At 53.2% G+C, this 16,666-nt stretch overlaps 1 protein-coding gene across 1 annotated transcript in view; it reads left to right on the forward strand.

Moving 5' to 3' along the window:
- Positions 1-16,666, forward strand: part of MLXIP (MLX interacting protein) — a 57,038-nt gene that overhangs the window by 35,981 nt on the left and 4,391 nt on the right. The window contains exons 2-11 of the mRNA XM_065889702.1: positions 7,494-7,600; positions 8,264-8,349; positions 10,111-10,200; positions 10,628-10,669; positions 11,022-11,193; positions 11,852-11,941; positions 12,507-12,598; positions 13,557-14,211; positions 14,648-14,769; positions 14,871-15,051. Of these exons, the coding sequence (XP_065745774.1) occupies positions 7,494-7,600; positions 8,264-8,349; positions 10,111-10,200; positions 10,628-10,669; positions 11,022-11,193; positions 11,852-11,941; positions 12,507-12,598; positions 13,557-14,211; positions 14,648-14,769; positions 14,871-15,051 (1,637 nt within the window). The remainder of the gene's footprint in view (positions 1-7,493; positions 7,601-8,263; positions 8,350-10,110; positions 10,201-10,627; positions 10,670-11,021; positions 11,194-11,851; positions 11,942-12,506; positions 12,599-13,556; positions 14,212-14,647; positions 14,770-14,870; positions 15,052-16,666) is intronic.

The raw sequence follows: 16,666 nt of genomic DNA on the forward strand, positions 1-16,666 counted from the left end.
TGTTTTTCTTTCTCACTGAATACATCTTGCAGATCTTGCCTGTACATCAGCACATATAAATGTGTGTTGTTCCCAGCTTTCTGCTCCCACAAACAGTACTGCAGTTTAATGTCTTCTATTTATGACTTTGTGCCCACGTGCAAATGCGTCTACAGACTCAACTCCTAACAGTGGAATCGTGAGTCAGAGGGATGTGCCTTTGAAATGTTGATAGACAGTTGCCCGCTTGCCGTCCAACAAAGGTCACAGTTGTTTTTGCCCATCATCATGTCCCCAGTGCCAGTGTAATGATCAGACCTCTCTCCCTTAACCAGAATTCTGGGCCGATTGGGAAATAAAACTGGAATCAGTTCACACCAGCACTCTTCACAGTGGCCAAAACGTCAAACAACCCAAGTGTCCATCAGCAGATGAAAGAATAAACAAAATGTGGTCTCGCCATCCAGTGGAATATGATTCAGCCATAAAAAGGAAGTACTGATACATGCTACAATGTGGATGACCCTTGAAACTATTGTGCTACGTTAAAGAAGCCAGACATAAAAGGCCACATATTTTATCGTTCTGTTTATGTGAAATGTCCAGAAGAAAGAAATCCATAGAAACAGAAAGTAGATTAGTAGTTGCCAGAGGCCAGGGGGAAAGACCGCTAGTAGGTGCAGGGCTTCCTTTGGGGGTGATGAAAACAGCACTGAAACCAGGTAGCAGCTCTGGCTGCACAGCATTGTGAACGTACTGAGTGCCACTGAATTGTACATTTTTAAATGGTCAAAATAGTAACTTTTATGTTACATGTATTTTACACAACAAAAAAGATTCAGCAGATGCTAGCTAAATTATTCTCCGTATTGTTGATCAAGCTGAGGATGTGGCTTATAAGGGAACCCCAGACTGTCTTTCCAGGCAGCCCGGGACGAAGAGAGGCCTTCCTGACCCCAGGCTCTCTCTGTAGGAGCAGAACAGGAGGGGCCTGGGCCCTCAGTGGGCAGCTTTCCCACAAGAGGAAAGGAGAAGGGCCTGGCCCCCCATGTCAGTGCTGCTTTCCACACTCCGTAGCTCACCCACTCCACCTAGCTGGGAGGGAGTAAGGGGGAGACAGGCCTAGGAATGTTTTTGTTTGTTTGTTTTATTTTATTATTATTTTAAAAATTTATTTATTTTATTTTTGGCTCCATTGGGTCTTCATTGCTGCCCGTGGGCTTTCTCTAGTTGCGGCGAGCAGGGGCTACTCTTCGTTGCGGTGCGTGGACTTCTCATTGCAGTGGCTTCTCTTGTTGCGGTGCACGGGCTCTAGGCACGCGGGCTTCAATAGTTGTGGCATGTGGGCTCAGCAGTTGTAGCTCGCGGGCTCTAGAGCACAGGCTCGGTAGTTGTGGCACGTGGGCTTAGTTGCTCTGCGGCATGTGGGATCTTCCTGGACCAGGGCTCGAACCCGTGTCCCCTGCATTGGCAGGCGGATTCTTAACCACTGCGCCACCAGGGAAGTCCAGTAAGTATCTATTCGAATTATAGTTTTGTCTGAGCGTAGGCCCAGGAGTGGGATTGCAGGATCATATGGTAGTTCTACTCTTAGTTTTTTGAGGAACCTCCATACTGTTTTACATAGTGGCTGCACCAATTTACATTCCCACCAACAGTGTAAGAGGGTTCCCTTTTCTCCACACCCCCTCCAGCATTTATTATTTGTAGACTTTTTAATGATGACCATTCTGACTGGTGTGAGGTCGTACCTCATTGTAGTTTTGATTTGCATTTCTCTAATAATTAACGAAGATGAGCATCTTTTCATGTGCCTGTTGGCCATCTGTATGTCTTCTTTGGAGAAATGTCTGTTTAGGTCTTCTGTCCATTTTTCAATTGGGTTGTTTGTTTTTTTGTTGTTGAATTGTAGGAGCTGTTTATATATTTTAGAAATTAAGCCCTTGTCAGTCACATCATTTGCAAATATTTTCTCTCAGTCTGTAGGATGTCTTATTTTTTTTTTTTCGGTACGCGGGCCTCTCACTGTTGTGGCCTCTCCCGTTGTGGAGCACAGGCTTCGGACGCACAGGCTCAGCGGCCATGGCTCACGGGACCAGGTGCTCTGTGGCATGTGGGATCTTCCCGGGGCACGAACCCGTATCTCTTCATTGGCAGGCGGACTCTCAACCACTGCACCACCAGGGAAGCCCTGTAGGATGTCTTTTTGTTTTGTTTATGGTTTTCTTTGTGGTGCAAAAGCTTATAAGTTTGATTAGGTCCCATTTGTTTATTTTTGTTTTTATTGCTATTGCCTTGGGAGACTGGCCTAGGAAAACACTGGTATGATTTATGTCAGAGAATGTTTTGCCTGTGCTCTCTTCTAGCAGTTTTATGGTGTCTTGTCTTATATTTAAGTCTTTAAGGCATTGTGAGTTTATTTTTGTGTATGGTGTGAAGGTGTGTTCTAGCTTCATTGATTTACATGCGGCTGTACAACTTTCCCAACAGCACTTGCTGAAGAGACTGTCTTTTCCCCATTGTATATTCTTGCCTCCTTTGTCAAAGATTAATTGTCCATAGGTGTATGGGTTATTTCTGGGCACTCTATTCTGTTGCATTGATCCACGTGTCTGTTTTTATGCCAATACCACGCTGTTTTGATTACTGTAGCTTTGTAGTATTGTCTGAAGTCAGGGATGGTATGCCTCCTTTGTTCTTTTTCCTCAGGATTGCTTTGGCAATTCTGGGTCTTTTATGGTTCCATATAAATATTAGGATTGTTTGTTCTAGTTCTGTGAAAAATGTCATGGATATTTTGATAGGTATTGCATTAAATATGTATAGTGCTTTGGGTAGTATAGGCCTTGGAACGTTTTGCCCGTGGGTTTCCAGGAAGCATCAGGAATGGTGAAGAAGTATTGCCTCACAAGCAAATGTGGTTGCATGACCAAATGAAAGGACTCCACCACTGTCTGGGCCCCACACCGGTAGACCCCAGAACCGTTGCCTGCTTTCTTTTGGAGAGATGGTCTGGCCAGGAATTAGGACCTGGGACCTAATCCTACCTGGGACCAGCAGAACCCCAAGTTCCTGCCCCAGTCTCACTCTCCCCCATTCTTCTTAATTCCAGCTCCTCTCTGTGCAAGGCTTGCATTTTAATTTTCATTCCAAAGCAGTCTCTTGCCAGACCTCTGAAGAATTCAGTTTGCTCGTTCCACCCAATGGCAGTTTTGAGACAGACTTTTGTTGTGCTGTAGACTTCCTGCCCATGTCATGAACCTGTCTTCTAGGAAGGGCTGCCGTGGCAGGGTGGGGATGAAGGTTTTTCTTTATGGAAAGTTTAGTACTCAGTAATTCCATATTTAATCGCACCTCCCACGTGCCAGGCACTGTGCTGGGATGAGTCAGACCCAGACCCTGGCCTTCCCAGAGTAAGACTGGGAGAGTGGGGAGTGAATCAGGGTCATTGTTCTGATCAGGAAGCTGGTGTGTGTGTGTGGGTTCCCAGGCGTTTAAGGAGGTGGGGTTGGGAGGCAAGGCTGGAGGAGATCTTGCCAGTGGTCTTAGAAAATTTGATAATGTGTTTCTGGTAACACTTTATTTTATTTTAAAGATTTTTTTGATGTGGACCATTTTTCAAGTCTTTATTGAATTTGTTACAATGCTGCTTCTGTTTTATGTTTTGGTTTTTTGGCCCCAAGCCATGTGGGATCTTAGCTCCCCAACCAGGGGTTGAACCCTCACCCCCTGCATTGGAAGGCAAAGTCCTAACACTGGACCACCAGGGAAGTCCCAATGGTAACACTTTAAAGAAAGAATATGGCAGAACCCTGAGTTAGACTAAGAAGTATCCCGATCAGCCGTGTCTGGAAGCCGAGTGAAGCTGGGACGGGGCTGAGGGGAGCAGGAATCCGATCATGGCTGCTTTGTGGGCGTCCTGCTCAAGGGAGCTCCACCAAGGAGCCGCACGGTCCCTTTTAGAACTCTTCGGAGCAGCCTTTCCTGTATGTTCCGTGGGAAACTAGACTTGGGGTACCTCCATAGAAAGGGTCCCAGTCCTTGTCTTCGGATGTCTGTATAGGGAATGTCTCCTCACCCCGTTGAAGATTGACAGTGACATCAGCACATCAAAGGCTCCAGGGAGCCCATCAGTAAGGAAACGTCTCTCTACCTCTGCGGGCAGTTTAGGTTTTGGTTTTGGTTGCAGACTTACTTCTTTGCGTTGGTTGAGCGCCGCCTGTTGGCTGTTGAGATATTACAGAAGCCTCAGTTGATGGGTGATAGCAGTTGGAAATAAACATCAAGGAAGAGGGAAACATCCCAGCAGTTGAGGAGGAAGAAGATGAGAAGCCCAAACTATACCTATCAGATTTGGTTTCTAGCCTCCAGGGTTTGATCTCTCTCTGAATCTTCCCACCCCCTTCGTGGTAAGTAATTGAAGCTGTTGCCGTTGTCTGAGTTCTCTGAGAAGATGCTCTATGCTCACATCAGCCACTTTGTCTTAAGTAACAAAGCAGGAGTAAGGGTGGGTTTATATTAAGCCCGGTGGTCAGTCCTTAACAGAATGTTGCAGGGGACTTCCCTGGCGGTCCAGCGGTTAGGACTCCGCGCTTCCACTGCAGGGGGCACGGGTTCGATCCCTGGTCAGGAAACTAAGATCCCACATGCCATGCGGTGCGGCCAAAAAAAAACAAAAAACAAAAAAAACAGTAATGGAACGTTGCAGGACTCCAGAGTTTCTCCCCACAGGAGTCCTCGTTTTCCATTCCATCTCTTCTCCTGCTTCTGTCCTTGGCAGCTCTCTGCAGGTGGCAGATGCCGGGTCAGGATTCTGGTCCTGCTAGACACACAGAGAAAGTGGTGTTTGAATCCTGGCCTTCAACATAAGGAAGCTGTCAATTATAGAGAAGTTTTGTTTTCCCTTAAGGAAATAAAAAAGTAGGAAGGATTTTCTGTTTTGTTTTGTTTTCTTCTGGAACAGGCAGGAACGCCCTGCCTGGCTAGACAGCGAGTTGCTGGAAGATCTTTCAGAGGAGGGGAAAGAGGGTTGGTTTGCCCAGAGGCGGGACCAATATAGTCTGGTGTATACTCTGCCCTCCAGACTGGCTTAGAAGCATCCCCCCGCCTCCCCCTCCCCGCAGCTCCTGCCATTCTGGGTGTTTTCTACGGCCTTGACCGGACCTGTGTTGCTGTCCTGAGGGCCGTCAAGCCAGGCAGAAGGACCAGCACAGGCCTTTCCGCCTCTCCTCGGTTTAGCTGAAGTTTCCTCATCCTCTGGGCCTCAGCTGAGATGTTACCTTCTCCAGAACGCCTCTTGTGACTGCTCAGACAGGGTTAGTTATGCTGTGTTCCCACAGCTCTTTGCTCTTGTTCGAGGCACGCAGCACGTAGGCAGGACTCATGCCTCAGCAGCTCATGTGCTCCATGAGGGCCGGGACCTCGTCCGCCTCACCCATCCTTTTCCTCCCCTCCTAGCGTGTGCACGACACACAGTAGGTCCTCAACGCTTGTCGAGTGAGTAGATGGACCCAGGCCTGCCTTCCGGGCCCTGAGGAAGCGAGTGGCTCTGCAGCTGTGCGGGGGTCAAGGCTGACCTTTGCCTTGGTCTCTGCTCGCTGGTGTCGAGAGGGGTCCCGTGGGTGTCACCTTTTCTTCCTGTGGGGAAGAGGCACCCCACGACAGTGGTGGCAAACACGAAAGAGAGGACTTTTCAAGTCAGGAGGTGTTAAAAGCCAGGCCTTCGTAAAATAACTTAAATCCAGATCACTGAGGTGGTTATTAATAGCTTACCTTTACATTTTACCTTAGGGTTTACCTGTCCTGTGTGTCTAAGAACGTGTGCGTGTGCACGTGTGTGTGTGTGTGTACATCTAATCCTTACTAAAACACTCTGGAGGCAATGGTGTTATTCTAATTTTACCCAGGAAACCGGTGTGTCAGAGAAATTAAGTGACTGTGAAAGTTCACAGCCAGTACGCAGTCGTGCCACAGAGGCTCAGGAACACTGGGCTGCTGGCTGTTAAACGTAGGTGACAGCTGGGGTGGAAGTGCCTTTGGACCGGGGAGAGGTGGGAGGAGGAAGGCGTGTGACAGGCTCGAAACCCCTGACCCTTTGAGCTGAGGTGGCTTCTGTCTGTCTGTCCCTCAGGTTCTCAGAGGACTTGCTGTGACGTTTTCTCTGGGGGTGGGTCACAGCCTTCTTCCAAAGCCTAGGCCAGGGCTTAGTTGAATTGCGGCGGGGGCGTGAGGTTTGCCAGGTGCACCGCCAGGGACTTCTGCTTTATAAACCAGGTGTTTGGGTTCAGGGAATGTTTATCGCTCAGGCAGTGCGTCTTTGAAGACCCCAGATGTGACTGCTTGTCACATGGAATTTCTGAGTGGGTTTGGAGAAGGGGCAGGGCTGTGGCCTGCAGTGATGTAGAACCCACAGAACCCCCTTTGTATGGACCAGTGACCATGCCTTGCCCATCTCAAGCCATCTGAAGAGGGGAAGCCCCATGCCAGCTGCTCAAAGGTGGCTCCTGGCACAGCCCTTGAAAAACTAAACTATCTGAGAAGCCTGTGCCACCAGGCAGCATTCCTTGCCTGCCGTTAGCTTTGTTTGCAAGGGCCCTTTAAGTCATTCAGTGAAGAATTATTATACGAGCCCCTGCCCTGTGCCACGTCCTGTGCTGGGTGCTTCAGATGGGGGTGCCGGAAGGGCCCTCCCCTCGAGAAGCTGCAGTCTAGTGGCAGGAGGTGTGGGGACACATTGCTACACGGGGAGTGGATGAGTGCTATCTTTGAGGTGTGAACAGTGCTCAGGGGTCCTGAAGGGATTGGCGGCAGCCTGGGAGAGGCCGGTGCTGGCTTGGAGGGGATGATGTTTGAGCATCATTTGGAAGGATGAGTGGGTGGCCAGGGGCGGAGGGAGGTCTGTGCAGAGTGAGGAACGCAAGCACAGGGGCCTGGAGGCAGGAGAGAGCCCCGCCAGGTTCTGAGGCCAGTGGGACGTTTGTGTGCCTGGACTATAAGTGCCTCAGGGGGACTGGTGGCAAAGGAGGTGGCCGAGATCAGGTTCAAGTGGGCTGGCTTTCGTTCGGTGGTCAGCAGATTTCTTTTTTCCTTCCCCCAACTTTACTGAGATAAAATTGACATATAACGTTGTTTAAGTTTAAGGTGTACAACGTGATGATTTGATACACGTATGAGGCAAAATCAGCAGATTTTTAACTTTTAATTATGGAAAATTTTAAAGATATTCGAAAGTAGACAGAATAGGTTAGTGAACCCCGTGTAGCATCACCTCACTCCAGCAGTTACCTACCCATGGCCGATCCTGATTCCTCCATACCAACACCATTGCCCCCTGTACCCCATCCATATCACTTTGAAGAAATCCTAAAGTGCCTTGTGTACCCTATCAAGCCTGGCCTGTGGCTTGCATGGGTTAATCCAGAGTTTTGAGGCCTGGAAGGATTGGGAGGCACTTTGTGATTTCATTCCATTTTCAGAGAAACCACTGAGTTTCCCCTCTTCATTGTACCTTTCAGTGGGAAGTTGGTGTCTCCGAAGTGGAAGAATTTCAAGGGCCTGAAGCTCCAGTGGAGAGACAAGATCCGGCTCAACAATGCCATCTGGCGGGCATGGTACATGCAGTGTAAGTGCCGCGTGGCTGGGCCGAAGACCCTCCAGGTTCTGCCACCAGGAGGCCTTTGCACCTCGGGGCCCCGGAGCCTGCTCTTGTAACATTGTGTGTCAAACAGAAGTCTCTCTCGGGCCGTGTGCGTCCAAATCCGAGTGAACTGGACCCTTATTGCCATCGGCACTGGGGGCCCAGCCAAGCGTCTGCAGGAGGCGGAAGTGTAGGCCGATTGCTCCCAACCTAGTGTGCTCAGTGTTGTAAAGGCAGAGGAGGAGGGACGGGTGTACAGCCGAGAGGTGACATTTGGAGAGTCGGGGAACAGTTCCTGTTTTCAGCAGGTCTGAGACGATGCCGGCCCAGGCCGCGTCCTGTGTCCAGCTGGCTTGGGTACAGGTGGGTCTGGTGACTTCTACAGGAGATCGGCGTGCTCGGGGTCCCCTAGGCTCAGGCTGGTGTTTCTCTTGATCAGCCAGACTCCCTTTCTCGCCCACACATCACTGCCAGACTCTTTTCCTTGGACCTGGACCCCTTTATTTCCCTGAAATCTCATTTTCCAAGGGAAGGAGAAGGAAAGAACCCTTAAGGGTCCCCCCTGAGGGGCGGGGTGTGAACAGAAGAGGCAGAGCTCCTGCGGGGGTCTCTGCCGCAGTGACGCTGTCTCACCCTCTCCCCGCCCAGATTTGGAGAAGCGCAAGAACCCCGTGTGCCACTTTGTCACTCCGCTGGACGGCTCTGTGGAAGTGGACGAGCACCGGCGGCCAGAGGTACTTGGCATGTGATGGGCCCTCACTTGGGAGGAGGTGACTCACAAGGGTGGGACCGAGGGCTCTGGATCCCACAGAGGGAGGACGCAGGACAGGGTGCTGGGGCTGTGCTGTCCTGGCAGCTGTTTTGACCCTGAGAAGCGATGGCGATGCGGAGGGCAGGTGGCCTCTGACAGCCCACAGAGGCTCCCACCTTCTCAGACCGGGCTGACCCAGGACTGAGGGGGTCCTCCAACCGGGACTTACCCTCTACTTTCTTTTAATGTCAGTATTTCTCTGGAAGTCAACGGGAAGGGAATCTTTTCTTTTTTTAAATTTTTATTTATTTTTGGCTGCGTTGGGTCTTTGTTGCTGTGTGCGGGCTTTCTCTAGTTGCGGCGAGCGAGGGCTACTTTTCGTTGTAGCGCGCGGGCTTCTCATTGCGGTGGCTTCTCTTGTTGTGGAGCACGGGCTCTAGGTGTGCAGGCTTCAGTGGCTGTGGCTCGCGGGCTCAGTAGCTGTGGCTCGTGGGCTCTAGAGCACAGGCTCAGTAGTTGTGGCGCACGGGCTTAGTTGCTCCGCGGCATGTGGGATCTTCCCGGACCAGGGCTCGAACCCATGGACCCTGAGTTGGCAGGCAGATTCTTAACCACTGCGCCACCAGGGATGTCCCACGGGGAGGGATCTTGACTCCTTACAAGGCAGACATCTTTAACTATTAAAGAATGAACTCGAGATCTTTATATACTGAGAGGGAAAGATGTTGAAGAAATAGTAAATGAATAAAAGCAAGTTGCACAACAGTATTGGAGTATCTTCAGGTTAATTTTTTAAAGCGTGTGTCTGTGTGATTGTACATGCATAGGAAATGTCTTGAAGGATGTACAGAAATTGTTTCCTCGTGGGATTAGAGTGAGGAGGAGGAAAGATTCTTCTTTCACTTTTTACTCTTCTGCATCTTTTTAGCTTTGTCCAAGCATGTCTCACTGTTACCATGAAAAGGGGAAAACTTGGAAGGTAACCTAATGAAAGACAGTTGGGAGCCATAGGACATGATCTGGTGTTAGTATTAAGGAATATCACTTTTTTCGGTCTGGTAATAATATTGCATTATTCACGGTGAACATTCTTCAGTGTCAGAAACACACAGTGAAGTATTCTTGGGTGAAATTATGTGGGATTTATGATAGGATATCTGGGACTTGCTTTAATATTTTCCAGCCATTAAAAAAAATAAAGGAATCTGAAAGTGAGGTGGGCTCTCGGAGGCCGTCGTGAATGCCTCGTCACCAGAGGTCTTCAAGGCTGCTGTGGAAGGGGCTCCCCGCCCTGCATAGTGGGGAGGCTGAACTGTATCTTAGAGGTCACTTTCCACCTGAACCTTCTGTGATGGGCTGTTTGTTTTCACCCTTTGGAAACGTGGCGGAGGCTAAGGGCATTTGAGAGCTAGCCTGGGTCTCTGGAGGTTCTTCCAGCGCCGGGAACTCTGTGCTTCTCCCCTGCCAGGCACTCTATCTGACCCCTGCTCCGGTCCAGCCTCCAGGACCTGGGCCCCCGAAGCCCCCTGGGTTATCGTGGGCCATGAAATGAAAGCTCCCCTTCACTCAGAGGCCAGGCGTGGCCCAGCAGAGGCGGGACGCACTCTGTGGACGAAGCCGCAGGCAGGCAGCCTGCTTCTCGGAGCTGGATTGCCCGGACCTGACTTCCAGAGACAGACGCTTGCTTCTCGGCAGGGCGGCTCTTCCAGCACCACTGCTCACTCTGCCCTGCGTCTCCCCACAGGCCATCACCACGGAAGGGAAGTACTGGAAAAGCCGCATTGAGATCGTGATCCGGGAGTATCACAAGTGGAGAACCTACTTCAAGAAAAGGGTATCTGGCTCGGGCTCCAAAGAGAGCACGTTCAGGAAGCCCCGTAGGGGAGGGAAGACATGAGCCCGGATTCAGAACACTGGCCCCCAAGGCTGTGGCCCGGAGCTGGCCACCCCTCTCCTTGGCCCAGCATTCTAGCCCAGCCCAAGTGGTGGCCTGCTTTGGTCGTGTGACCCCTTTGCTCTCAGTTTCTCCAGCTAGGAGCCAGGGCTCTTTATTTCCACAAACGCTGGCTGGGAATCTCATCTGTGTCCAGCGTTGGCCTGGCGATGGCAGGGGCAGGATCCCTCTCCCCGCCCGCCTCCCAGAGAGAGAAGGCCTAGATGTTTCTGGAGGTTAGCCCCTTCCAGGAAGGAGAGGCCGAGGGGGTCGTCCCCTGCCTGGGCCCTGAGCGACCACCTTGGTCCTCTCTGTCCTTTTTCCACAGCTCCAGCAGCACAAGGATGAGGACCTCTCCAGCCTGGCCCAGGTGTGTGAGCTTGGGGGCCATGAGGACCCTCATGGGACCTCCCCCTTTGACAAGAAACAGCAGTGACTTGGGTGGCCCAGCACTGCAGCAACAGGTAGCCCCTGTGCACCCTGGGGCTAGAGGAGGGCCCCCCCACCTCCTCACATGAAGGATGTGAAGGAAATGAGCCAGTTCTCTGCTGGGGGGCTGGAGGGGGTTTCTCCCTGCAGTTCCCCACCCCCTTGCCTCATCTCTTATACGGGAACCCTGGCTGCTCTGTGAAACAGTACAGCGTATTTCCCTGATGTGATGTGCTGGGAACCCCCGAGTCACTCTTGCCCCTTTGGTTTGTCCTCCCCCCCGTCGGTGGCAGGACGATGACATGCTTTATTGGCACAAGCACGGGGATGGCTGGAAGACCCCAGTCCCCATGGAGGAGGACTCGCTGCTGAACACAGACATGCTCATGTCGGAATTCAGCGACACCCTCTTCTCCACGCTTTCCTCGCACCCGCCCGTGGCCTGGCCCAACCCGCGCGAAATAGGTAACCCGCCCCTAGACTCTAGACTGGAAATGTTGCCTTCTCCACCGGGCCCCCAGGGCAGGCTCTGCCTCGGGGCCGTCCCTGAGCTGCTGTCGCTTGTCTAGGGTGAGCAGTGAGGAGAAGGGTTGACCAGCCTCCTTGCTGTGTGAGGGCCCCGTCAGGCCCGTGGTGCCACCGCCAGGGAACAGTGGAGGTTTGGTCTGAACCAGTTTCACATTTCTGATACTGTCCCTCAGCAGAGGACAGGGGCCTGGGGCGCGTGACAGGGCCTGTGACTCACTCTCAGGAAAATCATTCGCACTCCTGGGCTGGCCTCTCACCTGGCAGCGTGCAGCTGTCCAGTTAACCCCTCAGGGAAGAGCCCACAGGCTGAAATTAGAACCCGGGGTCTCTGCATAGCTGCTCATGGCTTCTGGGGGGTGTCTGTTCCCAGATACTCAGTTTACCTTTCCTACGAAAACTCTCTTTCCTGCCCTCTGAGGGCGGACGATGCCCATGAACTGATGAGAAATCCCAGCCAGTGGCCTACGTTTCTCCTCGGAAGAATCTAGAATGTGAGCAGGGCCAGGAAGATGCATTCCAGGCCCTTAATATGTTCCTACAGCACATGGTCTGAGAAGGCAAAATGATTCCCCTGTCTCCTTTCTGATTCTTACAGCACATCTGGGAAATGCAGACATGATTCAACCGGGGCTGATTCCTTTGCAGCCCAACCTGGACTTTATGGACACTTTTGAGCCTTTCCAGGGTGAGGACTTGGGGCAGAGAAAGAGCACGGCTACCTGCATCTCCCTTTACCCAGGACAACGTGGATGTTGCTTCCCTGTCATAGAGGCAACTGTTAGAATGGACCAGGGAGAGGACTTAGAATTTTTCCAGAACTTTTTTTTTTTTTGCTAGTAGCTGCAAGGCCTGGAAAGTGTTTCTGGGATGTCGTTCCGTCTCCTCCTCCACGTCTCAGAGCCTCTGGTTTGGCTTTGACTGTAAGCAGTTCTCCCACTAGGCAGCAGAGTGCGCTGATGACACAGCCACCTCCTCGCCGTTTCCTGCAGTTAGAACTGGTCCTGCCACTGTAAAAGTGGGTGCCACCCAGGCCTGGGAGTGTTTCAGAGGCCACACTGGTTGCCAGCCTGTGCAGCTCCAAGCAGAGGGCCTCCTTCTGCAGAGTTACCTCGTGGTGGGGGGGGCGGGGAGATGCCCTCTAGCCATGGCATTCCTCTGAGTAAGGTGGGGTTCAGTGCCTGATTTGTTTGGGTCTTAATGCAGTGGAGTGATGGGCACAGAGCTCACAAGCCCCTGATGTTGTCTTTCAGACCTCTTCTCTTCCAGCCGCTCCATTTTCAGCTCCATGCTGCCTGCACCCGCCTCAGGGCCTGCACCAGATCACAACAGCCCACCTGCTCAGGTAGAGGGAACTTGGGGGAAGGGGCACCAGACTGTTCCTCAGACCTTTGCAGCCATAAGCAAAGTGCTAGGGGTGACTAGATCCAGCGGTGAACTCACATATAATGTGTAAAGAAGTTATCCTAGCCCTCCTTGGAAGCATCCTTAGGTGTCCGTGAAGTGGGAGACTCTATCAGTAAACGTATGCTCCTGCCTAAGGCCCAGATAACCTTGTGTGCAGCGGGCTCTGTCTTGACCAGTTAAGACTGGGCCAGTGAGACAGCAAAGAAAAACGCAGATCGCTAAGAAGAGGAAGTTCCGTGTATTTCTTTTACTTTTTACTCAGCACTCAAGTTGGTTACCAGCTGCTGGGACAGCTGAGCTGAGTGAGGCATGGCTCTCTGCCATTAAGAGACTCTCGGGCTGGTGCCCATATCCAGTTAGGCGCCCGTGACCTGACCCTCTCTCCCTCCATCTGGCTCCGTGAAGAGTTTCTCCTATAGAGACTGAGATCCGAACAATTGATTCCTTGTAGCGTTTCCCTTTTAGGAAGAGGTGACCTCTCTAGAAGTTGACATGTGAAACTGTCCTGGGGGAGCCTCGTGAGCAGCTGTGATCCAGGCTGCCCCTGCTCTGTAACAGAAGATGGCAGGGACTTTGGGGGGACCCCACTGGACTCTAGAAACAAGATATCCCCAGGCCGAGAGCCAAGTGTGTGCAGACAGTCGCTGTGTCTGAGCCGTGTTATCACTGAGTTCCTAATGGAAACAAGACCCCTGCAGATGCCTGGGGAGACCCAGATCCAACCCCCGCAGATTAGCAGTCCCAGGGCTGGGAGACGTCACCTCTGTCCCTTCTGCCCGGGGCACCGTCCCAGGCGCTGGGTACTGTGCCGGACCTTGTGGTGTGCAGCGCTGGAGAGTGACAGCGAGCAGTGTGACTCCAGCGTTCGTTCCTCACTTCTTCTCTTCCTTCCTTAGGAGAGCGTCCTGCCGACCACCGCTCTGCCCACCCCGAGCCTCCCTGACGGCTTCATTGCACCCCCTGCAGCCACGGTCCTGGACCCCACGAGTGGGCAGGGCTGTGAACACACCTCCCAGCCGGGGGACCCCTTTCTCCAGCCCGCAGACTTAGGTCCCTCTGCACCACCACTGAGTGTCCCGCAGCCCTTCTTGCCCGTGTTCACCATGCCTTTGCTGTCGCCCAGCCCAGCCCCTGCACCTGCTTCCCCCGTCTTGCCGTTAGGCCCTCCTCCCGCCACTGCCCTGAACCCCCCGACTCCCCCTGCCTTCCTGCAGCCACAGAAGTTTGCTGAAGTCAGCAAGTCGCCCCCTGTCATCACCCATACGGCCTCTGCCACCCTCACCCACGACGCCTCTGCCACCACCTTCAGCCAGAGCCAGGGCCTCATCATCACGACCCACTATCCCACCCCCTCCGTGTCCCCCTGTGGCCTGGCGCTGTCTCCGGTCAGCCGGCCACCAACCGTTGGGCCTCCTCAACCCCGTTTAACTTTCGTGCACCCCAAGCCTGTATCATTGCCTGGGGGAAGGCACAAGCAGCCCCCCAAAATAGTGCCTGCTCCCAAACCAGAGCCCATGTCCTTGGTATTGAAGAATGCTTGCCTCGCCCCAGGTGAGTCAGGTGGAGGGAAGCAAGTGGGAGTCTCCCCCTGCCCTCATCCCCCGCCGGGATGTTTCCCGTCCCCAGGCTTGCAAACTCGTGACACACACATTGTGATAGGAGACAGAAGGGTTATGAAAGACTACATGTGTAGATCTAGTCTATTTTTTCTATTCTGTGTTGTTCTTTTAGTTAGTCTCAACCCAGTTTGAAAAAAACATGGTCCTGGTCATCTCTTTCCCGGGTCTGTAATCTGTCCCCTCCAAGGAGAAGCTGCAAAAAAGTAACTTTGTCTCCATGCCCTGCAGCAAGGAGGTGACGTCTCAGTGGCAGCAGAGGGGTTGTGTGCTGCTCCTAGGCACGCCCCCCCCCCCCCGCCCTGTGCAGCCTGGTCAGCCCTGGGGCCCCCAGGTGGGCCGCCACCCTCACCTCCCCCTTGTTCTGGCAGCTGCCTTTTCAGGACAGCCCCAAGCAGTGATCATGACCTCAGGCCCTCTGAAGAGAGAAGGGATGTTGGCTTCCACCGTGTCCCAGTCCAACATGGTCATCACGCCTGCTGCCATCGCCAGGGTGAGTGGCCCAGACAGGCCCTTAGCATCCTATAACCTTGGGTGGCCCTCACCCAGCATGACTGTGGTTGGGGGTGACCTCTCTCCCCTGTGTCCCCTCAGGCTCCTGGGGTCACAGAGTTCCACAGCAGCATCCTGGTGACAGACCTTGGCCACGGCACGGGCAGCCAGCCTGCTCCCATCTCCCGGCTCTTCTCTCCCAGCACAGTGCCGGACTCCCTGGTAAAGGGCGAGCAGGTCCCACCACATGGGGGCATCGCCCAGGTCCCTGCCACAGGTGCCAGTGAGTCTGCTGTCTGGTTGGAACGGTTGGGACCGCGTGAGTGGAGTGACGGGCCCGCTCTGGACTGGGGAGGCTGCCGATGGTGCCCGGGATTGAGCCTGGGTTTCCAGGCCGGGTGGTGAGAAGCTGCCAGTGGCCCAGGCTAGGGAAACGCTCGGCAAAGGGCAGAATAAACCAGGGAAAGCGGCCGGCGCGTTGCAGTGCAGGCAGTTCGTGTGCTCGCGGAGACATCGCTCAGCCTCCTTCAGAAAGGCCCGGCTCTGATGGGGATTTCCCTGGGGGTCCCATGGTTGAGACTCTGTGCTGCCAACGCAGGGGGTGCAGGTTCAGTCCCCGGTCAGGGAACTAAGATCCCACATGCCACGCGAAGTGACCAAAAAAGAGTTTAAAAATTTAAAAAGAAAAAAGAAAGGCCTGGCTCTGAGCTGCCAGTTCTGATCCACAAAAGGGATTGAGTGGGGCTTCCCTGGTGGCGCAGTGGTTATGAATCCGCCTGCCAGTGCAGGGAACACGGGTTCGAGCCCTGGTCCGGGAGGATCCCACATGCCACAGAGCAGCTGAGCCTGAGCTCCACAACTGCTGAGCCCGCGCTCTAGAGCTGCAAGCCACAACTACTGAAGCCCATGTGCCTAGAGTCTGTGCTCTGCAGCAAGAGAAGCCACCACAATGAGAAGCCCGCGCACCGCAACGAAGAGCAGCCCCCACTCACCACAACTAGAGAAAGCCCGTGCACAGCAACAAAGACCCAACACAGCCAAAAATAAATAAATAAATAAAATAAATTAAAAATAAAAAAGGAATGGAGGGGTCCGTGTCGACAGTTTCCAGAAAGCATGAGCCTGGTGTTGCTGTAGCCACAGGAGCCCCCGGCCTTGTCTGGCACTGGCCGGTCTTCCCCTCCCCCACGGTGTGCCGGCACCACGCCTCGGGAGCCCCCTTCCTTCCTCCCCAGCTTGGTCTTCCGTCGGTGAGGTGGCCGGGGTAGGACTGATGTTGCCCAGTGACGTCTGAAGAGCTGAGAGGTCAGGGTAGATGATCTTCCTGAGGCTGTGCTGCTGCGGGTTGGGGAGAAGCCAGGTACCAGGTCGGAGGGAGACCAAGGTGTCTTCCTGTCTCAGGTAAAACCATGGCAGCTGCTCCCGGCACCCTGTGCAGAGGCATCTTCCCGAGGTGGAGTGCAGGACACGAGGGGGAAGGCTCTCTACTTACAGGGGTCAGACAGGGACTTGTCCCAGGACAGGCTTTGAAGAATAAGGACCCTCATCTGGGAAGATACAGACGCAGACTGGCTATGAGTCAGGCCCTGGAATACTGTATGGGGCTCCGGCTCAGGGAAACGGCACCTTGTCCACTGAGGCGGGTCCCCGGAGGTTAGAGCCTTGAGAGCAGGGTGGGGAGAAGAGCTGAGCAGAGGGGACTGAGCCTGAGGCATCTGTGCTGTGAAGCGGGACTGACCGGGAGGGTCAGGGAAGGGCTTCCTGCGGGTGTCTCTGGAGCCTGGGCCACAGGTTTCTTCCACCATGTTCTTTGTGGGTAAAATAGCGCTTTGGTTTTTTTTTTTTTTTTCTTTGGTTTTTTAAATTTAAAAATGTCAGGGGTGGGTACAATTGAAAAA

This window comes from Phocoena phocoena, chromosome 13 (assembly GCF_963924675.1).
Source record: "Phocoena phocoena chromosome 13, mPhoPho1.1, whole genome shotgun sequence".
NCBI classification, from domain to species: domain Eukaryota; kingdom Metazoa; phylum Chordata; class Mammalia; order Artiodactyla; family Phocoenidae; genus Phocoena; species Phocoena phocoena.